The sequence below is a fragment of the Diaporthe citri genome (genome assembly GCF_014595645.1).
Source record: "Diaporthe citri strain NFHF-8-4 chromosome Unknown scaffold_2, whole genome shotgun sequence".
Lineage (NCBI taxonomy): Eukaryota > Fungi > Ascomycota > Sordariomycetes > Diaporthales > Diaporthaceae > Diaporthe > Diaporthe citri.
Genome location: NW_025064847.1, coordinates 1,698,645 through 1,723,559, shown reverse-complemented (window position 1 = coordinate 1,723,559; position 24,915 = coordinate 1,698,645). Strand labels below are relative to the sequence as shown.

General features: G+C 57.6%; 4 protein-coding genes across 4 annotated transcripts; 1 reads left to right on the top strand and 3 right to left on the bottom strand.

The window, feature by feature from the left end:
- Positions 1–408: 408 nt before the first annotated feature.
- Positions 409–2,692, bottom strand: INS49_006099 (uncharacterized protein; the record flags this gene model as incomplete). Its single annotated transcript, XM_043166874.1, has 4 exons — positions 409–1,400; positions 1,508–1,607; positions 1,679–1,995; positions 2,059–2,692. 4 exons carry the CDS (start codon positions 2,690–2,692, stop codon positions 409–411), a joined length of 2,043 nt encoding a protein of 680 aa, XP_043028018.1.
- A 1,354-nt stretch (positions 2,693–4,046) lies between these two features.
- INS49_006098 (uncharacterized protein) lies at positions 4,047–6,903 on the bottom strand (the record flags this gene model as incomplete). Its single annotated transcript, XM_043166873.1, has 5 exons — positions 4,047–4,376; positions 4,420–5,655; positions 5,717–6,603; positions 6,669–6,721; positions 6,794–6,903. 5 exons carry the CDS (start codon positions 6,901–6,903, stop codon positions 4,047–4,049), a joined length of 2,616 nt encoding a protein of 871 aa, XP_043028017.1.
- A 3,526-nt stretch (positions 6,904–10,429) lies between these two features.
- Positions 10,430–10,674, top strand: INS49_006097 (uncharacterized protein; the record flags this gene model as incomplete). Its single annotated transcript, XM_043166872.1, has 2 exons — positions 10,430–10,506; positions 10,551–10,674. 2 exons carry the CDS (start codon positions 10,430–10,432, stop codon positions 10,672–10,674), a joined length of 201 nt encoding a protein of 66 aa, XP_043028016.1.
- A 4,708-nt stretch (positions 10,675–15,382) lies between these two features.
- INS49_006096 (uncharacterized protein) lies at positions 15,383–16,121 on the bottom strand (the record flags this gene model as incomplete). Its single annotated transcript, XM_043166871.1, has 2 exons — positions 15,383–15,645; positions 15,707–16,121. 2 exons carry the CDS (start codon positions 16,119–16,121, stop codon positions 15,383–15,385), a joined length of 678 nt encoding a protein of 225 aa, XP_043028015.1.
- Between the last annotated feature and the right edge of the window lie 8,794 nt (positions 16,122–24,915).

Below are 24,915 nucleotides of genomic sequence, written 5' to 3'. Positions count from 1 at the left end.
GCAGGTGGTTAGCGCTGGTTGGCGGCGGTGGGGCGTGCCCGTTGCAGGGGTCCAGCGGCCTGGCCAGTGCCATCTGGGACGCAGCTAGGTACCTAGGTACCTAGGCATGCCTGTCTACAAATTCTTCGCCTTCGAATGTCACACACTGGACTGCAGTTGAGTTTGTATTATAACATGTATTTCCGAGTGATCTTCCAGAGCAGTCTGCTTCTGGTTCTGATTAAAGCCGCTATTTCGTATCTATGCCAAACACACGGCAGTGGGGAGTTTGTCCATTGCCTCCAGGATGAGACAGCCTGCTGGACTACCTAGCCTACATTCCATGGCCGCAGCTGTTGCCCTTCCTGCCTCGCCCATGCCGGACGGTCCATACGCCAGCCCAAGCATGAGCACCCATCCACTTTAAAATCACCTCTCACCACCCCAGAACGCGGACCACTGGTCAACGGCCCATCCAATGGCCGGCCACTCCTGTCCAGAAAGCCACACAGCTGCCCCTCCAAGGATTCCCACGCCACCAAGTACCTCAAGTGCAATCCATCCGTTTGCCTTCACCCGAGCAGCCACACGGAGCAGCCCAAGCGGGTCCTGGCTTTGCGTGGTCGAAGTGCTGTGGTAACGGCCGCGGCCAGATCGCCGCCTCGTCTTTTCGCCCAGCCGGGAATCGCTGCGGTCCCGGCCTGCGAAGGGGACAAGCTCCCCATCTTGCACGCATTCGTGAAGCTTCTCTGTCAGCCAGATGGCCCTCTCCCCGCGCGCCAGTGCGTCGTAACGGGCCCGCTCGTTTGCCAGGCTCCTCTGTAGCTCCGACGCCCAGTTGGCAAGGCGTATCTGGGCCAGCCGCTCTTCTCTTTGCGTGTGGTCGGCAATCCGAGCCAGAGAGTACTGCGAGGTTGCTCCCACTGGTGAGGAAAACGTTCCCGCAGTTACCAATGGCATGGAAGGGCTTCCTGGCAGGCCCATTGGTTTGTAGAGTGCCCTTGGCCTCGACGGGTTGTCCGCGTTTTTCCACTGGATGAATTTCTTGGCCGCAGCGTGCCTCAGCCAGGATGCTCCGTTCTCGCAAAAGACTTGGTCCACCACAGCTGCAAGCTCCGATTGCATGAGAGGCTGGACGTAGTCCGGACTCATCAACAAACTTGCGTCCATAATATCGTGGTCTGACCCAGGAGTGCTCGAGACGGCATACGGATACTTCGGTTCGGTATCACCAAAAATTCCCGCCGAAGACACTGTGAACGAGAAGGGTCGTACTCCTGCCTCCATCAGCTCGCTTCTGATCTGAGCCTTGCTTTGTGCAACGTCTTCGGGCGTCATATTATCGGCCTTGGCGACAAGCGGGATAACGTTCGTCAGGGATGCTAATAGTTGCAGGTATTTAATGTCGGCCGGCTTGAGCTCTGCGTGATATTGTCAGCCAGGAGTATCATTGCGAAGAGCTTGAGGAGCAACTTGCTGTTGTGGACAAGGTAGAAAACCACATCGACTTGGCTGCCTCCATCGCCACCGAGCATGTTTAGCATTTCAGCGTCGGGCGATGCATTCGACTGCACTTTCTCGAAGTGCGATTCAACATAACGGATTACGGGAGTAATGCTCTCCATGCTCTGTTCTAGGTTAGCATGCCCCTTGCCTCTCTTTCCCTCTCTTGTACTCCCACGGGGGGCTTTCTACTCACAGAAGCGCCGTCACTATAACCTGGGGTATCAATAAAGCAAATGTTCCTGTCTAAGATGGTATCATCGACACTCTTCCGACGTTTAAGCAGTTGAAAATCGTCCAGATCCGACCACCATTCTGGGTAGGGCTTCGTGCTCGCAAATATCTCTGCTATTTCGGTTGTCCGCGTGTTGTTCCTGGAAGATTTGGATCTCCCACGTCGGGGGCTGGAATTCTGACCAAGCAGTGCCGTTGACTGGGGCGCGATCGGATCGACGTGTACAATGTGTTCGCAGGACTGGACCAGGGCCTTGATGAGCGATGTCTTGCCGACGCCTGTTTGGCAAGCGCCTGTCAGCAAGGTGGTCATACACCCGTCTGTCACGACTCTACACATACCGGAGTCTCCAGCCACGAGCACCTTGAGCCTCCCTATACGTCTCCCTCCGTCGGTGAATGGCCGCCGGCTGGGCATCTTAATAGAGGGCATGACAAGCTGGGGAGCGCTGCCGCTGTCCATCATCTCCGAGGTCTCCATGGCCTCCAGGTCCTGGCTCAAGCTGAGAGCCTGGCTTGCTATCTCCTCCGAGAACGACGCACTCATCGAGTCACTGATGGCCGATGGGGATCCCGGTGTGGCCAGCATCAAGGGGGTCATCGGCTGCGAGAGGTTACTCGTGGGGTCCGGCAAGTTCAGCCTGCTCGGGGCAGTATCAGACATCAAGGAAATATCGTCAGCATCTGCGGGGTCCAATGTCGAGATGGATTCACGGTCACTTTGTGCGGTGTGCTTGGCCGGGTTGCTGGGTTCCGCGTCGGCCGACCCCGCCTTGCGATAATCACGGCTACCGGCTGTGAAGCTCGCTAGGGACTGCTGCAGGGCCGCGTCGACGGCGTCCTCGCCGCCGATGAAGTAAGAAGTTATTTGCTGCTGGTGGCCAGCGGCGGGGTGGTGGAATGCAGTCGGGGGCTCGAGATCAGCCCCTCGCGGGCTCCGTCGCGGTGGCGGACCATCCCCTGGGAACGGTCGCATCCTGGAAATGGCGGGTGGTGCACATATGCGTGCAATGACGGGTTAGGAGAGGCACGAAGTTCACAACGTCGCCAAACGACGATGTATAACAGGATCAGTGAGGTTTTATCATGAGATATCAAGCGCGCTGCTTGCTTGTTGCTGCTGCTGCTGCTGCTGCCTATATGGATTGGCGAACTAGACCTGACTGGATGGGTGGACGTCTGTGGAGTGAGTTATGTGACCAGGATGGATTCCGACCGACTAGGCGTATCGTATCGTATCGCACGTGTGTTATCGCCTTGTGTCGGACGGTGACAGACTACGGCCTGTTAGGCTGCGAGATGAAGCAGGCTAGGGAAGGGTGATAGGGAGGTAGGGAGTTCGGCCAGATGAGCGAAGGGGAGAGGTTGAGGCGGGCTGGCGGGTGATGACATATCGAAGAACCCCGCGTTGCGTGCGTATCCCGGGCTCCCCCCAATTCCCCCACTTGGACCTTGAGCATATATCCAAATCATGCCAATCTGGCATGATAGACCCAAGATGCGATGTCACTTGGCCCCCAACCCATGCTCGGAATGCCGATAAGCGACTGAGTGCATCTTTAATATGAAACCCGTATGGTTCATCACAACTTTCGACCAAGACATCATGCCACACCACGCCACAATAATATCCACGCAGTCTGCTCGAGCAACCAAACCTGCCTGCAGAGCGCAGAGCAGCAAAGGCAGTTGTGCCTCGGCGCACCTGCGACAACGAGGCAACGGGTCTGTATCGCAGCCCCAGAAAAGACAAGACAAGGGGAAAAGGGGGGGACCTGCCTGACCGTCCAGGCCTCGGAACACCAAATGGGCCATCCGGTGAGCAATCCCGCCCAGATCGTCCACCCGGACACGTCCCCTCCCGCGATCGGAGGGGCTGGCGGTCAGGCTGTCAGGCACGGCTTGGTGGATGTGCACTGCGCGGAAAAGGGGGATGAGAGGCTGGGCGGGTGCTCACAGAGCAAGGGGAATTAATCGCCTGGAACTCTTTTCCCACGCCGCCTCTTGCACCGCCGACGGTGCGCGTAGGGTCGACGAGACACTAGGGCTGCAGGGACTCGTAGCTGTACCCACACATCGACTCCGTCAGATGTGGGGATAAGGTTTGATATATGTCCCAGAGGGTAAATAAAGTGGCGAATATAATACCGTATTCTACATGTCCATGCCCAAAATAACACACAAGCACACACATACACACGAACTCCGCGCAAGATGCCCAATAAGGGGAGGTATCTAACAACAATGCCCCCAGCCCAGTCTACTCCATCGACGTCGACGTCGTACTACCCATCGGTGAACAAACGTATGAGCACGTCCACCAACGCCCCCTAACCAACTCCCCCCGTCCCGCCCTGCTGGCCCGTGTCCCACGGCGCACCGCCGCCCGCCGCGGCGTCGCCGATCATCATCCAGCTGTCGTCGTCCAGCGCGGCCCCGAACCCTACGCCGCCCTCCTGCTGCATGGCCGCCGCCACCTGCGAGAACAGGATGGACGAGTCGCCCGCGGCGTCCCACGCGCTCAGGCCCTGGAAGAAGTTCATGTCCACTTGTTGTTGTTGCTGTTGCTGCTGCTGTTGTTGTTGAGCGAACGCGTCGACCATCTCCTGTTGCGTGGCACCTCCGCCCGGCATCGCCGTCGCCGCGGCGCCGGTCACGCGCTGGGATTGGCCCGCGCCCGCGCCCGTCGTACCCGGGGCTCACTCCCGAGCTGGGCTGCGTCGTCGGCGTCGACGCGCTGTTGGCCGCGGCCGGCGGGGACGAGCCCGCCGACGACCCGCCGCCGCTGCGGTGCGGGAGCCTGAACTGCGCCGCGGCGGCGCTCCCGGCCCCGGCTGGCGACTTGTCCTCCGCCGAGCCCGACGAGAGCGACGAGCCCCCCGTCGTCGTGTCGGAGGGGGTCACCTCGGCCGCCTGCGTCTGCTGGAACCAGAGCAAGGGCGTCAAGTCCTGCGGCGCCGAGGTTGGCTCCGGCGAGATGGCTATGCGCTTGCGCTTGTTGGCGTTGCCCGTGTCTTGTCCCTCCCGGCGGCCGGGGGGCATCTCCCGGTCCCACTGGAGGACCTGCCGAATCTGTTTCTCCATGTACTGAACGTTGGCCGGGTTGCTGAGTGGCAGCTTGCCTGGCAGGGGCGGCTGTATGTCTGCGATTCTTGAGAGTCTGGATCTGGCGAAGAGTGGTATGTTATTTCCGCATGCCGTGACAATCTTGGTCGTCTCGGGCATTTCAATTTGAGGGATGCGGACGAGGCCAAGGAGCCCGGCGCGTTGTAGATCGACGACGGCCTGCGTGAGAAATGACTTGGTGATGACGTGTTGCTTCCCGATGGCATTCATTGCTACCAGGAGGAACTCGAGGTTCGCGGTGTGGTCCGGTTGCATGCCGTCGTCCTGTGCCATGGTCGTATAGACCGAGCTGGCGACGTAGAGTGCAAGGGCGACAAGTGGGCTCTTGTATCCCACGTTGGAGTGGCTGGTCATTTTGACGACAGTAACAATCTCTTGAGCAGCTGTCAAGACACGAGTCTTGCTTGTCTGCTTGACATGGTCAGGCAGGCCGTGCTCCTTCGTCATCTCGTAAGCGCTGTTATGGAGACATATTATCGATGCGTGGAGGTTGAGGTTTGTGTGAACGGCCACAGGGTCTCGCAGACTACTAGGTAGCCTAAAGCGCTCTGGGAGGAACATGAAGGCGCTGGAGAGCAAATTGTCCAGCTCCCGGTGTTTGCTCCAGTACCGCCCAAAGTCATAGTTGTCTCGGCCGTCATCGGGCTTGGAGCGGTGGACATGCTTCAAGATCTGGTTGAAAATATAGCAGATCACAGCGGCCCCCGCGAATGACGAGTACGACGCCCCCGAGAACACTTCCTCGACGCGGCTGGTCGTCTCTTCCGTGCAGGTATTGAACGCCTCCTCCGAGCTGGGCAGATGTGTTGTGACCTATTAAACTCTTAGTATGGGAAACTCCAACCATCAAGCATCGCGTACTGGCTGAACTGACCTCACTCATATCGATCAGACTTGGCCACCCTGTGCTGATCGAGGCATGGGAATCAACGCAGTATGCTCCCCAAAACACTCGCCTCCTCTCCTCAAGTTCAGTCCAGTCTCTCGGAGGGGCGATTGTCGGCGCCATCTCCGCTGCAGCATTGGGGTCGTCCAGCCGATGCAAGCCCATCATGTGTATCAATTTGATGCAACGAGCCGTACTCATAGCCGCGCGCGTGAACCACATGCAGCGGGCCTCATCTGTCGCGAGGAGGGCCCAGGCTTGGGCGTGGGCCACCGTAAGGAAGTGCTCGCCCTCTCCCCTTAGCTCGTCCTCTTCCAGGTAGTGGCGTGCACGACGATGGAATGCATCGTGGTATGACGAGTACTTCTCGTGACCATTCGAAGCCATCGTCCATACTGCATATGCGAGGGCCATGGGCGGGCGAAGATGCACACCCGAGTGGTAGGCCTGCATGTACCGGCCAGGGTGTATGATGGGGTTCAGTGGATGTTGCCTCATGAAAAACGTCCGATGCAGGTCTTCGATCATCTCCGTCGGGGGCAGGGCCTCAAAGAGCCCCAGGCCCAGCAGCTCATTTCGCGACGCGCCCGCGTCCTCTGCCCTGGGCCGATGGCTTATGCCCGCCATCGAGAACTCAGGATAAACAGGTCGTCGAGGTCCCTGTTCATTGCCACCAGGGACCTCATTTGCTGCTGGTCCGACTCCGCCGGCATAATTCCAGCTGAACGCGCCATCTGAAGCGTCGGGGATGGATGAGTGCCGCGAGTCCTGGCCTGGGCCAGCCTGGGCCTGAGGAGGCGACACGTTCTGCGGGTCGCCCTCGGAAGAAGAAGCAGGTTTGTTGGGCGCATCCTTTAGTAACACCTCGACTTGTGCTGTGATGAGAGTCTCAGTCAAACCCGTCCAGCTCCTCACTGCGGGTTCCAGTGACAAGACGTACCCAGGCGCTCCTCGAGCTCCTTCACGTTTCTTCGCTTGAAAGCAGGCTTCCTCCTTGACTCTGGGTAACAGCACTCTGACTTTATTCTGGTGCACCTTGTGCATGCCGGTTTTGTCCGGTCGCACTTGAGCTTCCGGGCCCGGCATGAGACACAGGCCAGAGCCTCAAGCCCGGTGTTTGGTCCCGACTCCGGGTCCGGCGCCGCATCGGCAGGCGGCATATCTTCGCTCGACATAGTGGGCCGGTGTCCTGAACGATCATGAGGGCTTCAGGACGTATGATCTATCAGGCCGACGAGCATTGAAAGTGACAAGTCAACAAGATGGATGAGCTCATCAAGTCAGGCACGTGATTGCATTCATACAAGGCTGCCATCTGGAGAGCGTCCACGCCTTTGATGGCAGGCCACTTTTTCAGGTGCACCTCGGACATCTCAGACGGGCTGACTTTGAGCCGAGTACCGGCGGGTGAGGCTGAAGTAGTGACGTCATAGACTTGAGTGCGTCCTTCCTTCGATGCTGAGGCCTGCCAGCTGCTTGGCTTTGAGATGTTCGGCTGCAAGGCTGCGGGATATGGGACGTCCACTTCTCGGGCTCGGGGCCAGCGGGCAATGAGTAAAACACGTCCTACAGCCTTGCCCCGGATTTTGTGACCTTCCTTTGAGTTGCGGAGAACAAGATGCCGAAAAGCAAAGACGGCAATGAGGTCATCAGCATGGGCACGCGTTCGAAGCATCTTCTCCAATTGCGGTATAGCCCAGCCCCGTCCGCTGCCTGACTGCCGAGCTGAGCGGATGGCCCCGCGCTCCATCGGTCTCGGATCCGAAACTGCCACCAAGTTTCCTCCGCTGCCTTCGCCCGGGCCAGACTGGTGACCACAGCATCAACCTTCTCCGAGCAGGTTGCGGCTGCCGACCTCAATAATAACACTGTCACAGACAGCTATACTCATGTTCCTTTATGGAGCGCAACCCCAATGCCGATCACCGAGACCCATCCCTTGCAAAGCCATTCCCGAAACGTCGCTGCACACAAAGTCACTGGATCAGAACGCAGCGGTTATAAAATAAGGGGCCCAAGAGGGCTTCATCAAAGCCGATTGAGACAAACCGCGCAACGAAAGAATCACCGGTGAAATCGTCGGTACCATATCCGGCGAACCAAGAAATGTGTCCGGTCTCGTCCCCCACGCGGACCCTGGGCGCGTCGAGGTCACGAGCCGGTGTCAAGACGCTCTGACAACGCAAGAGTAGGCTAACTAATAAGAAGCAGCGAATGGGGCTGGGCTGTCAACCGCGGCCCTGCGTTAAACCTGTTCGTGCCGGCATGCACGGCTCAGTAGTGGCCAACCCAGCCAGCCGGGCCGCGGAGATTGTAAAACAGAAGCTGAAAGGCGGACGGGGCTTGCCTTCTGGACGACCCACAGAGACGGGAGTCTGAGACTCGTGGCGCACGTGTCAGCACTTCATGGGCACTGTTCAAGGTGTGTATGTCTCTCCTGCCCGTCGTGTTCCTCAGGTCTCAGATCCAGCTGAGACAATGAAACCGGCTCCGGGACGTCGAGCCTTGTGCGATGATGGGGGAACTCGAGACAAGACACGGGGCGCGCTCTTGACCGCCTCTCCATGACAGCCCTCTACCATCGCGTCCTTGACAGTCCGAGAGCGCTGATCGTCTGGCTTGGTTGGAGGCGGTAACCCGAACACGGGATCGATGGGCCTCCTCAAGGGGCCTCCCTGAGGAGTGACCCAAGATCCAGGCTCGCCGTCGGCAACCAACATCTCGTTAGCCTCAAGCCGGACCTTGGGTATGACCAGGTCTTGGCTGGATTTTGGCTAGCTTCTGGCTGGCTGGTTGTACTCTGTACTGCACAGTAGACAGCATGGCGCCAACCAGCCACTATGCTGGCGCACGGTCTTGCGATTGCCGCAGGTGACAGCAAGACAGCAGCAAGATTGATGGGCGGGAAGTGGACCCTGTCAAGCGCTTAGTCCTGTGAGTCTCTGGGCGGGTGGAGGGTCGGCTCCGCTGCGAAACATCCCGGCCGTCAGCTGTCACTTCTGAAGGGTGGCTAAAAGGCACATGGATGATTTAATCCCCGGGTGATGAAGCCGCCGTTGCATTTGCCATATGATCTTTTGCCACCTTGGGCCGTTGTTGGTCGACAGCAGCCGGTGAGAATCTGCGTCAGGCGGGAGTGGGTTTGTGTTCGGCCTAATGACGACGACAGCAGTGACAGTCGCTACCGGAGAAATCTAGAGACCGGTCAACTGCGGGCCTGCAACATGCGCCGGGAATCGGTCGCGCCCACATTGGTGCCGGGCAGGATTGCCGCGGCGGAGCTTGAGTGGCTGCAGAACTAGGGGCCCCCAAGAATTCCGGTGAGCTTTGGCGAATTGGAGGGCCCAGCCTCGACGTTCCACCTCGTTCAAGACGGCCCTGGCTTGTCAAAACCTAGCTGGGCCACTAGCCCTGACTGTGAAGGTGGCATGCAGGACGCAGCAGTCATGTCGTATCCTCACCGGCTGTATTGCTGTTCGAAGCCAGCCAGCCACGGACGGGGGGCGGGCAGCTGATAGGATGCCACCGTCACAAAGTCTCCTGGAGACGAAAACGATGATCTGTCACTGCAGGATCAGCTCTCGCGTATCTCAACGGCAGGGGGGAATGACGGGACGAGACATCTGAGCCAGAGCAGGTAGCCGCAGATAGCCTCAACCTGCAGGATGGTGGTTGCCAGCCAGCAAAGCGCGACGCGGTGACGGGTTCAGGTCAAGGTCCAGGTTCAGGTCCAGATCCATATAGAGAATGACGAGGCGCATCCATGCTGGCGATAGCATGAGGAGGATGTGACGATTGTCAAGACTTGTGGTTTCCGTGTTGCCTTGGGGGCTAAAAGGACGGAACAGACCATGGCTTTTGATGCGGAATAACGGGGATAAGCACTCGGCGGCATGCTTACAGCAGAGCTTGTACCTACTGTGTATCCAAGGCGTGCCTGAGCAGTTGGTATGGTAGAGTCTGTCGCCGGTCTGTCGATGACGGCGGGTCTTGGCGAGCGGGAGAGGGGGGGAGTGAGAGAGAGAGAGAGAGAGAGAGTGTGTGTGTGTGTATGTGTGTATTGCCACACTCGCAGTACCACTCTGGCCTCTGATCTGGAGCTTTGAAGTCGCCGAGCATGGTGGAGCCATGCGAATGCCTTGTCATTCCAGTGCATTTCCCTATGCCCGATTAACCGTGCAGACCGTACAGTATCTGAGTATATGCTCAACAGTTTTCGGGCGCGCCTGGCAATGACACTCGATCTGCAAGTTCTGCAAGTACCTTGCTCAAGCTCAGGCCGGCTCAGGCTTGTATGACTGTACATCAGTAGTCTGCTGTGGCATCTGCTCCATGCAGCCACACACACAGGGAGGAATTCCGTACCATTTCATCATGTATCTCGGCTGCTGCACGATGCAGACAGAACACACACTCACTCGCATCCAGTGTGGAGACACACAGCAGGGGGCCCGTCTAGCGGCGGAGATCTCCTTTGGACGGCCATTCTTTATTAGTGCGGGCGTGCAGGTGCAGGCGTGCAGGCTGGCAGGCTGGTGGTGAGGGAAATCTCGGGTCGGACTGTCAGGGCCGATCAAACCCACCCTGATCCCTGCGCGCGCAGGGTCCGTGCTGCCTCCGTCCACCCCTTCCCCTCCACCGGCGTGGAACTGACAGGGACCCCACACCTTGAGGCGGGCAGATCCACACACACATCACATCATGCTCACGCCGACGCGAACCAAACAACGTCGAGTCCACGGACGCCTGCTGCCGGTACCTCAGTACATCCAATACTTGTAGGTAATGCTTTTATGTTCCGCGTGTTGACGTGCCTACACAGTACGGCATTAATGCCAATATGCCTCCGCCTCATCCTCGTCGTCGCCCTGCCCTCCATCACCACGACCACCACCATCCTCCTCCTCGTCCAGGACCCACCCCACCCGGTGCTGATCCTCTCATGATCATGATCATCATGATCGTGTCCGCCATAGATCTCGCTGTTGAGTTGACTTGTCAAGCCTCGCTTAGAACGTACCCACGCGAACGGTCTCGGCCCTGCAGGTGGGCGACCACATCCTGGCTCACAGGGGCACAGCCTATGTTCTGTCATATATCACAACTGTCAGACCGTACGGGGAGACGCTCCAGGGATCTTCGTGCAGATGATGTACGGTGCTGAGGATTCTCGGGAAGTGCCCGTCTCGAATCAACTCAACCCCAGGGCAGCGTGCCGGGGGTGACGTTCTGCCATACCGTCGCAGGCCCGCGAGGTCCGGCTTCAACCTCAGCTGACACTTGGGCTAGTGAAGCTACCTTCGACGTGCCTGTTTTCCCTAGGCTGCTAGGCTACCTGGCTAGCTGGCAAATTCGACAGACCCGCCGACGGCGCGCGCCTAGGGCTTCTACACTAGAACTTCCGCTTTCACACGGCTCGCCGTTGCCCTGACCCGACGTGGTGGGCGCATGCGATCCGTCTCCCATCGCCACCAGGAAAGCACCCTGCGCGGCCGAGTCCTCGACGATGAGCATGAATCTGGTTCGCGTCATGGAGTCTCCTCCGCTGGCAACCTGCAATGTAGCCTCCAGCATTACCAAGTTCGGGGTGCAGGCATTCAGATTCACTCACACTCTGCAGGGGCCCTTATTAAACACTTTGACCCCCGTCACAGTCGCCTCCCGAGGTGTCATTGTCAAGCAATGTGCAAAACGTGAAACCTTGACACTGACAATGCTCCGGCCGCTTTGCTCAGGTCGCTGAATCAGCCCCATCTCTGGCATGGCACGCTACGCTGGCGTCGTTGGTTCTGAGCGCGTTGTCATGGCTCCTAGCTGTGCTCAACTTGTCTGCTGGTCGGCTTCCCCTTGCCGGAACACCACCGGGACTTTTACGGTACCTTTACGCAAACCTAGGCCGTTCGCGCTCCGAGGTTTCTCCTCTATTTCCCGCCGGTTGAAGGCTTTCCTCGCCGAGAGCCTGAACTGGGACTGTCTACTCCGTATTCAGCCCCCTTTTTAGCCATAATGAGTGCGCCAGCCCGGCACCCGGCAACGCGCCAAAGGCCGAGATCTTAGCTCGACTAGACTAGATCTTCAACCAGACCTCGCCCGCCGCCACGATATCCCTGTACAGGATATGGCACCGTAGCAGTCAGCATCTCAGATGGGCCCTTTCCAAGTTGCAAGCTCTAATGCTCTGCAACTCCATCACTCGCGATCCGAGTGAGATCACAAGGTCTCATTGGCTCATCGAGGCTGCCACATGCCGCCTGTCCTGGACTGTTGGGTGACAATGGCCCAGGCCGCCGTGGATGAAGTTTGCTCGACAGCCTGTGCAGATCTGAGGGGAGGCGGAACTAGGCGGTGCTCTGTGGAATGCCACTTGCGCTGCAGGTAAACCCCCCCGACGAGCCCTCGACGGTCTACTGTACAATATACAGGACGTACAGGAAGCACTTGCGGCAATAACGGATCAAAGGCGATCGCTCCACCCGGCTGATGTCGTTGTGTATTTGCCAGTCGGCCGCCTGTACGCCTCCAAAGCTGGCCTGGGCCTACTACCCAGCGATCAGCAGCAGGTCGACCACCACCACGGCCAACATAGCACAGCATGGCATGCGTTAGCGCCGAACTCTCTTTTTTTTGCGTTCTCGGGTGACAGTCCCTTGCTACGACCTGGCGCCTGTGATGGTTGTGATCGGGGTTTGAAAGGGGGGAGGAACGCCTTGCCACGCAACCCCCTTTGAGGACCATGTAGCAGCAGCAGCAGCGAGTAGCAGCAGCAGCGAGAGACAACACGTCGTGTCGTGTTATGTCGTGTGCGATGATGATGATGCGTTGCGGTAGCTAGTGGCCAAGTGCTGTATCACCGCTGCGTTAACCTCTCGTCATCTCTCAACCTACGCCTCGCCAGCTTATTGTTACTCGCCGTCACCGCAACTGTGTGGTGCAATCCCCTGGGCCCATTCACGCCCCCAAATTACGCAGGAGGATGGCAGGTTGCAGTGAGATCCCCCCCCCCCCCAAGCGCCACACTCTGCGCTGCGGGTGAGCCCTACGCGATGGGCAAATCTCGCTCTCGATCCCACAGGGCTACATCAAAGGAAGGATCTGGGCCTTATGTTCGTTTTCTTTTTGGGGTGATCCACTGACCGAATCACTGGTGGGTGGAAACCAACAGGTTGCTGGTGAGCAAATCCCAGACCGCGCGATATCACCCTGGAAATACTGTACCATGCACATATGACGGCTGGATCACCGGCACATGGTTACGGGTGTGTCTTTAGAATTGGAAGTGAGAGCAAGCTGTGTGCCCCGGATGGTCTCCCCAGTTCGAGACATGGTACAGCAGACCAGGTATCTGGAAGCGGGCGTGGGAAGAAAGAGAGAGAGAGAGAGAGAGAGAGAAAGAGACGGAGAGGAGGGAGTGGGTTGAGTGAGTGAAAGGCTGAACCGGCTTGCCGCCGTCAAATCCAGCGGGAATGCAAGGGACCCTCCTTTTCCTGGGTCCCCGCAAAGTCAGACAGAAAGGCGGGCGGGCTGTGAGCTTCTGTGATTGATCGACATAGTTACACAAGAGCCCGTGGCGCGATTCAAAATCCGATCCAAGGAGAGGGACAAGGCAAGGAGAAGAAAGCCACCATCACGTTGTCATGTCGCGCACGAGGGGTCACAGCCTCTTCTCTCCTCAACCCGGTACCCTTGGTACGCGTGAGTGCCCAACCTACCCACGTAACGAGGAGAGGTCCTCACCTGGTACGAGCCTGTCCTCTCTCAGACAGGAGCAGGGGGTGTTGATTTGAGCGGGAGGCTAGCAACTAGACGTGAACGGCGACCGGTAGATCAAACGCACAAGCCCGAACCCACACCCTCCGCCCCAAGCGTCACCGGCCGCGTCCCTGAGTAACCTCAAAATAGCCATGTGGCTTTCATCGGAATATAGCATCTGGCCCCGTGCGACCGCCCTGCTGCTGCTGCCGCCGCCGGGTTCTAAGTTCGACCGACCCAGGTCCCCGACGGTGTGCCCAGCGCCAATCTACCTGCGACGGGGGTGGGGGGAGGGAGATGGGCAGCACGGTACGTAGACTATGTAGGGGAAGGAGGGCAAGACACGGGGGTAGGGGGGCCAGGGGGGAAGGGGAGGGGGGAGAAGAGAAGGGGGTGGTTGTTTATCCGCCGGCCGCCTCTCTCTCTCTCTCTCTCTCTCTTCCAAGGAGCAGGGAAGGGCAGCCGAGTAGAAATGCAGAAGGGGGAAAGGAAGGTAAGAGAAAAAGGAAGGAGAAAGGTGGAAAAGCAAAGATCCCGTTGTCGTGTGCCACGCCCTTCCCATGTACGTATGTATGTACGTATGCATGCACGCATGCACGCATTTACGCATGTATCTAGATTGGGTCGCACAAGAAAAATGCACCGGCGTCCACGAGGAGAGCGCGAGGGGTGGACCAGAGGAAAGATGGAAGGAAAAAGAAGAAAAGAAAGAAAAAAAGACACTGCGCGTGCGAACCACCGCCTCGGCCACACACAGAGAGAGATTGTCGGCTGAAACAACTGCCGCATGGCGTTCGCAGGCCGTGTGTGACAAGAAAGAGAACAGAAAAAGAAAAGAGAAAAGAGGCGCAACAGTACAATGAAGTAATGCCTGCCACTGGTGCGCATGGGGGGGGGCCTTCTTGTCCTCTCCCTCTTGGTATGAGAACCCGGCGCCATGGAAAGGTATCTAGGAAAAGGAAAAACAAAAACCACCCGTGGGTACAAAAGTACCTACGCCTGCAGGCGCCGCATGAACCCGCACATGGGACAAAGCAAAAAATATCATGTAGCTAGAAGCAGGACGGCGAGCACTCACATGCGCCCGCGGGGGGCCCAGGTGACCAGGTGACCTTGGTTTGGAAGGGGGAGGGGGGTGGCCACCATCCCGCAATGCGGTTTTGAGACAAGACAGGACGTCAGTTCGTGATCCTGTCTCTGTGTTACTCCACTACATTGTCTTGGGGAGCCCATCGAAAGATGGCGTTGGGCTGGCGTTGGGTTCACACGAGTCCCACTTTCGGATGAGGCACAGGAATGGACTGAACTGGGCAGTAGTGATAGTACAGTAGTAGTAGTTTTGTTGACTGATTTTGATTTTGGTGATTCTGCTCTCACTATGCCTGTCGTACAAATATGCTGATGGAGAAAAAAGAATCCCTGAAAGGACATCCCCGACCATGCGCTTCCCCCCCTTAGCCGAGCCTGTATGCAAAAGGTATCTTCTCTAGTCCGGAGAACGGCCTTGCCCCGCGTGATGATTTGTACAGGTGCCCTGATTCTGTCCATTGCAGAAATCATCCCCCCACCCCCCAGGAAACAAAACCAAAAAAAAGCAATGTACTCCGGATTTGACCGCCTGGTTTTCAGAGGTGCCAGCCCATGTTGCCCAATCCTTCCTATCCCAATGTGTGATTGTTCCCCTCTTGACGAGAGGAAACCCAGAAACCCAGGTACATGCCCCGTTATTGGTGAATATCATTACGTCTTCCCACAAGATATGGACGGTGTGGTTGGTAATATGTACAATGCCGCATACAAAATTGCAAGTAAACAAATGCCATTCGAGATCATGAGTGGTGGTACACAATCGCGTCTGGCTTTGAAAAAAGCCTCCCAAAGGAGCTGCATCTGCGCACGGTAGGCCTAGTAGCTTCCGCCACGCTTCAGGTGCGATGGTTGCCTGCGAGCGTCGAGGTCGTCGTCATATGCGCTGTCGCCGCCATCGCTGATGGTGGGGCTGTTTCGATGCTTGCCATCAACATCGTAATCACCGCGCTCGGTTGAGGGAAGGACCTTGCCGTCTTGGCTGCGTCCCGAAGACATGGCATCGGACTCGGCGCGTGCGTTGTTGATCATAGCTGGCAGTTGTCTGCGTCGCGCATTGATGAACCAGTTTGAGATTTGGTCTGAAGATTCAAAGTTAGCGTACCGGGCTGGAGATACTGTTGAGGTGCTTTGGGTTCTTACTCATTTGCAAGCCGGTCTGGCGCATCAACTCCTGCTTCTCATCCTCGGTCGGGTACGGGTGGTGGAGATGGCCAACAAACCAATTCCTCAGCTTGTCTGTTGTCTCTTTTGGCAGGTTGCCCCTTCGCTTCCGCTGCTTATTGTCCCCGCTCATACCCATTCCTAGCTCTCCGAAACGCATATAGTCCTGGTAATGAGGACCATATCCGACTGCTGAGAAGGGTGTCCTGTCGAGGGGGTGAATAGCGCCCATGGACAAGGACTGCATGCGTGAAGGGTGGTGGTAGCCGTAGGCGTAAGGACTTTGACGGTACAGAGGCGAGGTTTCCATTCTCGAGTCGGCTGGGTGCATCATGATCTGCCTCGGAGCCTCTTGGAGATAATCGTCGCTCGAGTGACCACGGACTCGTGGCATTGGGGCAGAGCCACGCTCCAGGTTCATGGGAGGTGGAAAGCTAGGCAGAGTTGGCCTAGGCTCGGGGCGCTCGACGTGTTCCATCGCCACCGGTGATGATCGCATTGCTGGAAGGCCATAACTAGGAACGTAGGGGCTGGTCCTGGAGCTCGATGGGGCCCAGTGCTCGGCGTGTGTCCTGGCAACTGGGGCTGGGGCTGGAGAGGCTTGTCGGAAGAGTGGCCTTTCTGCTGGTCGTGGGGGACTGTTGCAGAGCCTTGGTACCCGACTAGCCCGCTCCTCTCTCTCGTCGTCGATTGACAGACGTCTTCGCTTATTTGAGTTGGGCGAGTGCACATATTCTGGCGGCGTCATCACGCCCGTCGCGGGTCCAGTAGGCGACGTAGCTGATGACTGTGTCCTTCCTGAAGCGTCCTGTGGTCGAATTTGGAGTTGCAGTTCAGGGAAAGCCTGGAGAGGCGATTAGTCGGGTTCTACACAGCGAAAACAACCAAGACAGGCGAGAACGCTGGATTTACCTGTCGAATGGATGGGAGAGCGATCCTGTCGGCATCGGACCTTGGCCTGGAAGAGGCGTAGTCTGTTGACCGGCCCTCGTCCCAAAAGTCCCGCCTAAAGGGTGCGTGGGGAGTAGGAGTGACCATGGCGATCATCGACATCGTGGGAGGCTGCTCGGGTTGGCTTTGACTAGAATCTTTTTTTGCAGTCCCTGGAGGACTATATTCCATAACCTCCTGGCCTTCGCCCTTGAGATTTGCTCAGCGGCTACTAATGCCAAATTCTATGGTTAGCAGAGTTTCGGGAAATTTTTCCAGAGACAAGTGGCCAGCCAGCGGACAGACAGACAGACAAGCAGGGAGAGTCTGTGTCTGGGCCTGCCACCATGTAAGCTGCGGATGTCTTACCTCAGACAAACCCGGATCGGACCACGAGTTTGGGCTGCAGGACGGATGTCAAGGGGGTTGGTTTAGAGAAGACTGGAGTGGATGGCCCGGATGGATATTTGTTGTTCAGTTGGTTGGTTGGTAGGTTGGTGAGGTTGATCAAGATTGCAGGGTGGTAAGAGAATAAGACGGAGTTTAGCTCGACGATCTCTCTCTCGAATGGTCGGAAAGGGTGGGTAGAAGAGTTGGATTGTAAATAGAAGAATGTGATCAGTAACAGGTAGGGTGGGACGGGGGGCAGATATGAATCCTTTTGTAGGACACCAAGTGCCGTAGCGTCACCAAGTCGTGAGTAAGGGTCGAACAGGTCGAAGGCGCCAATGTAACGGACGAACACACAGTAGGGTTGTGCCCAAAGGGGTAATAGCTGAGAGTCGCGGGATGTGGACTGGGGTGGGCAGGCTGGGGTCTAGAGGTGCAGGTGTCGGAGCTGAGATGAATCTTCAACACAGGAGGACCAGCACACGATGAAACTGACAGGTGCTTAGCTCCGAGTCCAGCTTGCAAGTCGCTACTTCTAGCCTGTCGTCTGTATGTATGCACGTATGTATGTACGTATGTACTTGTCTGCCACGGGAGGTGGTAGGGGATGGGAGGGAGAGAATGGAAAGGGTGAGGCAGGCCCAGGTAGCTAACGGGAGGATTAAACAATGGGAGGAAACAATTTAAGAGCAAGGTGTTGAAGATGGCCATGTATGATCCCAGCACGTCGAGATGCTGGGTGTGGAGAGGTGCCGTTGACTGGAGGGACTAAGCCTGAAAAAGCCCAGACATGCGAGACATGGGTAAGGATGACAAGAGCACCCACCGGCTGCTGCTGCTACATGTACGTACATGTACATGGCGGGCAGCAGCAATGCACGTACGTCTAGGCGATCAGGGTACATTGGCCGTGGTAGCTCCTTCTCTGCTGGGACTGGGAGCGCACCCTCGACAGGGCCAATGGGCGGGCAGGTGCCAGACCGGGCAAGGAGAAGTGGACGATGTCAGTGCTACCTACCCGGGTCCCGTTGCATGGAAGGGGGGGGGGGGCCTGGGGCCGTGGAGGGTGCGAGGGTATCAGAACCCACTCCAGGGATTCCCATGGCAGCGGACCCGCTGTGGACCTGCCATTGACCTTGGTGGCGTCCGTCCCTTTGCCGGGCTGCGTCGTGCCAGGTGCAGGGCTCGTGGGTGGGACTGGGATGGGACGGATGGAGCAGGAGACGGACCTGAGGAAGGGGCCCAGAGGGGAGGAGTCCGGGTCAGGGGCCCGACGATGATGGGAAAGTGAGCGAGCAGCAGGGCCGTGAGGCGAGGGAGCGATCCGCAGGCACGGCACGACCACGACAGGTACGTAGACTAGGCTAGTCTCTACCATGTCAGTATTGTAAATACCTGGGTGCTTGTAGATGCGCACGGCACTGGGTGAGGATCCCGAGCAAAAGCAGCTGTTGCTCGGCCTCCCTCGCCGCCTCTCGCTGCCTCTGTCCCCGATCCGAGCCTTCGGTAGGTACCTAGGCGCCCTGTCTAGTCTCCGATGATGAAAAGTCTGGTTGGCACCGACACACCGACAGACAGGCAGACAGCAGACACCTCCGTTCCGAGAGGCTAGACGACAAGGCCAGGAGCAAAGGCCGGGAGCAAAGGCCGGGAGCAACGGCAGCGTGAAAGACGTTGATGGGGCTTAAGCAGGTAGCGCATAGGTCCGGCTGGTCTGCTACTGGACATGTCATGGTCATGGTCACGGTCAGGGCGTTGGCGCTTGTCATTAGCAGAAACGGGAGCAGACTGGACGGCGGGAGAGGCACCAGAAATTCAAATACCAAATACCAAATGCAAATGCAAATGTTACTAAAATCCCATGCTAATAAAACAGCATGGTGACGCGCAGCCCACCCACCAGCCCACCAGCCCACCAGCACCAAGCACTGACTAGCTGCCCAACTCTGCGCGGGCTTCTTCTTCTTCCCCACCGCCCACATGCGGTCAGCTAAGTCCATCCAAGGTAGGTGTGCTATGTACGGTACAAGTATTTGTCCACCGTGCATGGCCGGCTCGGTTCAGGCGTGCATGCTCGGGTCGATGCTCGAATCTGGCCTGGCCTGGCCTGACCTATGGCCTCGGTTAGACCTCGACACTGTGCAGCTCGAGTCGTGTGGACTGTACGGATTGAGGTAGAATACTGGCGGGTCGGATCAGGACTTGCTTATCAACACGCCGTTGGGTTGAGAAAAGCGTGGTTGAGCGCGTGTGTGGCTATGAATACTATGCATTTCCGTGGGCAGTCAATGATTCCTCCAGGCGACAGACACGTCTACTAGATCTATCTGCTGCGCCTAACTGCCCCCCTGCACATCGACTGCTGAAATTCCACACCACTCGAGGTTGACATGACCGCCCATGGACGACGATCCCGTATTATTAGTCTGGATCTCTGCCTTATTAACGATCAAATTACCCGATGGATCTGGACTGATTGGAGATTCCACCAGCAAATGCGGGAGACGCCCACCGTCGGCGTGTAGGACAGTCGTCCGCGAACCACCCGCCCTGCCATCCACACACCCATTCATCCATGCACCACCACCCACCACCCACCACCATCCCGCATGCGAGTAAGTTGATTGCGTACAGGCAGCACACACCTGTCCGTACACATGCAGACACACGCACACACGTAGTGCTTCCGTTTCCCGCCTGGTGCAGCTGTGGCTGGTGCACAAAGGCCGACGACTTTCGGCCACGTTAGCGTGCACTGTGGGCAGCAGCTCCTGTCTGTCTGTCCCCTTCCCGACCCGGCCCTTGGGAAACGGGCGTGGTACCAGCACGTCGGTTTTGCCGTCTTGCCCTTTGACCTCTCTGCCTTCTCTAGACCCTGGCTTCTGGATTCTGGCTTCTAGCCTCTGTGTCTACCGTCCGGACTATTTCCAGGTCGGCCTTCCAGTGCTGACGTCGAAGCTTCGTCCCCACACGGGTCGGTGTCTAGTGTAGCGGCTCAAGAAGTGCCATTTTCTTGCCGCCATGACACACCGATGATGATGGCGCTCCCTCCGCATCTCGCATCTTGCAACGCTACGCTGGGCCACCCTAGGCCCGGTCCTGGGCTCATCAACACATCTACGCCTCTCTGCCTGGGTCGCGGACGAGGCAACAACCGAGGCCATCGGGCATGATGCGTTCCCGTCATCTGCTGCCGCCAAGGGTCTTGTGGTGAAACCGTGCACATGGCAAACAATGACAGCTCTCGCAAGCTCGACCGAATGACTACAGCCCTGCGGTGGTGACGCTGCTTCATCCCACTTCGTCCCAAATACTCACACACATGGACAAGATTCCTGCAACGGCGGGCCTGTCTTGTACCGAGTCGTGGGCTGCCGTCCCGACGTGGCCCCATGGGCCCAGCAGCCCAGGACCCGGCCGCGAGGTGCCCATGACTGGGCCGGTGTGCGCGTGTGTAGGGTGTGTGCGTGCGGAGTCGGGGCCCCTGCCCTTTGTTTCGTTTGTCTGCAGACACCGTCTCATCCTACAGCCAATCGCTCAGCAACCTCACCTACGTCAGATCAGCCTAAACATTTGGGAAGAACACAAAAGGCGCGTGCTGCGAACCTTTCAAACATCAGCCGGGTTAGCTTCTAGATGACACTCGACGTCAGATTCATCTGTTCTGCCGTCCTGCAAAACTAGGGGTTCGAATCCTTGACGTGTGTCGCTTCACGCCTGACAGCACGCCACTCGGTGCCATTACCAAGATGGTCAACGTCTTTCGGCCCATGACAATGGGCGTGAAGGGGGCAGAAACAAGCCTGATTGACCCAAACATGCATGCAACACCACAAGCCAGCCTCACGGCGGCCCTGATTGGCATTGGTGACGGTGGCGGCCACTCTACAACGTCAATTAACGGGACAATCAATCTCGCATGTCGCTGCGGCAGCCGAGCCGGTCAGCTCTCCGTCGTGTGTGTGTGCGCCTGCGAGCCCAAGATCCAGACACACCTGGTCTAAAGATAGGGGCAGCCTACCCCGAGTCTGTGGAAGCTCAACCGCCACTGACATGTTGGGAACCAGGGTCCACCAGCTGAGGATCTCAAAGTTTATTGGGATGCCAAGCAGACGACGCCGAAACTGCCAAAGTCAAAAGTTGGATCGAGTGCAGAGTGCTTACCCAGTGCATACTGACAGACTGACTAGCATGGGCCGAAATGACATTGCTGCATGGAGGAAACTCGCCCGCCGCCGGCCGCTCCTATTTGAGTGTTGGTCCCGAAGCAGAAACAGCAGCAGCAGCAGCAGAAACAGCGGTAGCAACAACAGCAGCAGGGACGGGCAGCAGAGGTGTGACCGCGATGCACCCCACACCCACTCACCACCCACCGCCGACCACCCTCCCAAGGCCAGGATGGAACAGTTGGCGGCCACCGGCCAGGGCACGGCTGTCATGCAGACATGGGCTTGCCAAGGAGGGTCGCCAGCACGTGATAGCCGAGATCTGGAATGTTGATCTCAAACCGAATGCCCAAGCCTTTTGACAGATGACGGATGTGTCAAAATCGAGGCTCAAGCCTCGATTTCCCACCAAGGGCGGCTGCGATTGGAGAGCGCCAAACATGCTGCGCCGCAGTCGACTTGTCAAGAACCAAAAGTTGGTGCTGGGATGCCGGGTGGGAGATGCGATTGGTTCAGGCTGCAGATCTGCCGGGAAGGACGATATTTACGGGCGATCTGGCATGACAGGCTCGCTGTCAGTTGACAAGCGCAGGCTTGCGATTGGGCTCGCTTGCACTGTCATCCGGTTTCTGGCCGGCTTGGTGGTGGGTGGGGGAGGAGGCAGGGGGAAGGGAGGGCAAGGGGGGGACCAGGGCTGCTAGGAAGGTGCTGGCACGCAGGCAGGACCCAGCAAATGGTCCAGCAGCAGGCTGGCAGGGTGTGGGCTGTGGGTGCAGCCGATGAAGATCCGTTTCCAACCTCCTGTCATTTGCGGCTTGACATCTGATGGACCAGGGCCAGCCCGGCTCGCCCCCAGCACGAGCTTGCCCGACCGCCCGCCTGCCAGCCCGCGAGGTTTCGTCCTAGCTAAGCATCCCGCATCATCCATGTGCACGACCGCGACCTTCGAACCCTTTGTTCCCGATCCCGTTCCCCTCGGGGATCTGTGTTACCCAAGACCAAACAAGCGCCTCCCCGGACCGGCCGTCGACCAGTCGCTCACCAAGGTTCAGACTATCTTTCTGACATCCTTCCCGAAAGCCAAAAGGAAAATCAAAAAAAAAAAAAAAAAAAAAAAAAAAAAAAAAAAAACCAAAATGACACCCCGTCCGCGTTCCAGCCTCGATCAGACAGACACCGCCTCCGGGGTTTCTCGCGGTGCAAGCCTCTTTGGTTATTGCAGCAGTCTTTGTGGTCTCTGTCTACTGCTCTGCCATGGCGAATAATGCAGTGACCTACTGTTAAGGTTGTACACCCGTACCGTACGATGTGGGCACACACACACAACCACACACACACCTGTCTTCTCTCACACACTCTCGTACTCTGCCTCGACTCTCGAAACCTCCCTGCCACCCCCTCTGGTGCGAGCTGCGAGCGAGCTGCTGCGACATTTGCAATGAATCGCTAGCCACTGCAACATTACTCATCAGGGGGTCCTCGAGCTAGGAAGCACCTCGGTCTTTCAACACTGGGACTGACTGATGATCTGCAACTCCACAGGCGACTACTGGTTAGTTTTGTCCCCCAAGTCACGGTCTCGGCGGGTGATGACATTGTCGAATGCGTGATGCTCCCCGGAATGCGACTACTGTACAGTGCTGTCCTGTCGGCAAGTCTCTCGGGCATGATGGTCGCCGGTTGTCGCAGGCTGGCAGTCGCTGGGGTAGTCTCCTCTACTGTGCACTCCTCCGTGCATAGCACAGTAGGTGCCCGCCTTGGTCGTTCTCCATCCAAGATTCAATGTGTACATGACTCGCTGCCGGCATGGGACGTCGACTTCTCGTCAAGCCCCATCGCCAGAGCCCAGGAGCTAGAGGCATCTTCTTGCCGGCTTGACACGTCAGACTGCACAATGACGGGAGCAGCCTCGAGTCTATTCAGACCTCCCTATCATTCTGGCATGTGCAGATGTGCAGATGTGCTCCTGTTGGCTCTGCAAGCAGGCAGGCCTGTGTACAAAGCTGCCTAGGTAGCATCTCGTCCCAGAAGTGACTTTACCCCTTGGAGAGGGACCTGCTCCTAATCACATAACATGCGCGCGTTTGTGAGGAGTGACGAGGGACCCGCTTTTTTGGTACCCGTCCGCAATCCTTCCTTCCCCTTGGGGCTCGAAAAAAGATGTCGCCTGCTCACAACAGAGGATAGAGAAAGACAGAGACACAGAGAGATGCGAAGAAGGAATGAGGCACGAGAGGTGCAAGGGCCGCGAACGTGTGCAACAGCAAGGCTGTCTCGTGGCTTCCCGATTCCCCGTCCCCCGCCCGCACCCCATTTTGATGTGTGTAGGTACTCCATTCTGTGCATCAACCTGGGAAGGCGTCCACCGAGATTGGAGCTCCTCTTTATCCGTCTCCCCGTTCTTCTCCCCGGTGGCCAGAACAGATCCTACGGAACCTCGCTTCGTCGTCGCTCAACCGGACGCTTGTGGGATTCAGACAATACCGTGCCCTGCCCCCTGGTTTCAACAAATACCATAGACGATGTGACAAGAACCGAGATATGGATAATCGGGGCCCGGCCCTCTATTCCACGTCTCACCCAAGATTCGAACTGCCTGTGCCTGGACGTCCCATCCTCATCACATCTCCAGCCCCTTGCTGCCGCTACCTGCGGCGTCCATTACAACCTCGTCCGGCCCCATCAAGTCCAGCTGTCTGAGCTCCTCTGCCTGCTCGAGTCCTCGCCACCTTGCACAAGGTGCGCCGAGGAAACGATTGCAGTTGGACAGCTACTGCGTATGATACAAACACCGCACTCTGCCAAGAGGACTCTGCTGCCCGCCACCACCTGGCATCGGCGACTTGGCCCTCCGTCTTGCCATCTGCCATGCTCTGCCACGCCGTCCTGTGCAATTTGGATTGTGGCGTCGCGGGAGGGCTGCTACACCGGTACGTACTACCTAGCAATTGGGTCCTGTCAATCTCGGTAATCTACTAGAGGCGGGCCCGGTAAAGAACCATTGTGTCGGTCGACGGGACGAGTGGTTCACCACCTGCAGTTATCCGGGCAGACAGATAATTGCCTCAAGCCTGCAGCCAGCAGCAGCTCAGGAGGGGAGGCAGGCCGGCTTCAATGCAGGCCCATGCACGCACCCTACGCCTCGATAGCAAGCAAGCAGCTCCTCGAGACGACAATGGTCCTTGGATCACGGTGCAGCTTCAGACCCAAAACATACCCTCACCCTGCGGAACTCCACTCGCGTGCGGTATTGCAGGCGTGATCGGGTAGATTTCCCATGTACTGTGTTCGACAGCGCCGATCTCTCCTCCTCGTCCCGTTCGCAATGGATCACGGATACAAAAAAAAAACATCCTTCTCTGCTAGGCTTTTCGGGGGACCGTAATCAACCAAAATAAGGACGAAAGGGGCACTGGGCCTTGTCTTGCACTCCCTGCTGCCGCTGTCGCAGGGAAATTGACACTACGTCGGGACTTGGATGGCTTTACACAAGCAAATCCAAGAGACCGACCGAAATCATCGAACACAAACATTGTTCGTGACTTGGGACAATGCGCCAGCTATTGCATCCTGCCCGTGTAACGCCGCCCTAACTCAAAGGGGCTCGGTGAACATGTGGCTGCTCACTCATCACCACACACGCCCTACTTGGACACTCGATGTGCCCTGTATGCGCGGCCGTTGTCCCACTCCACAATCACA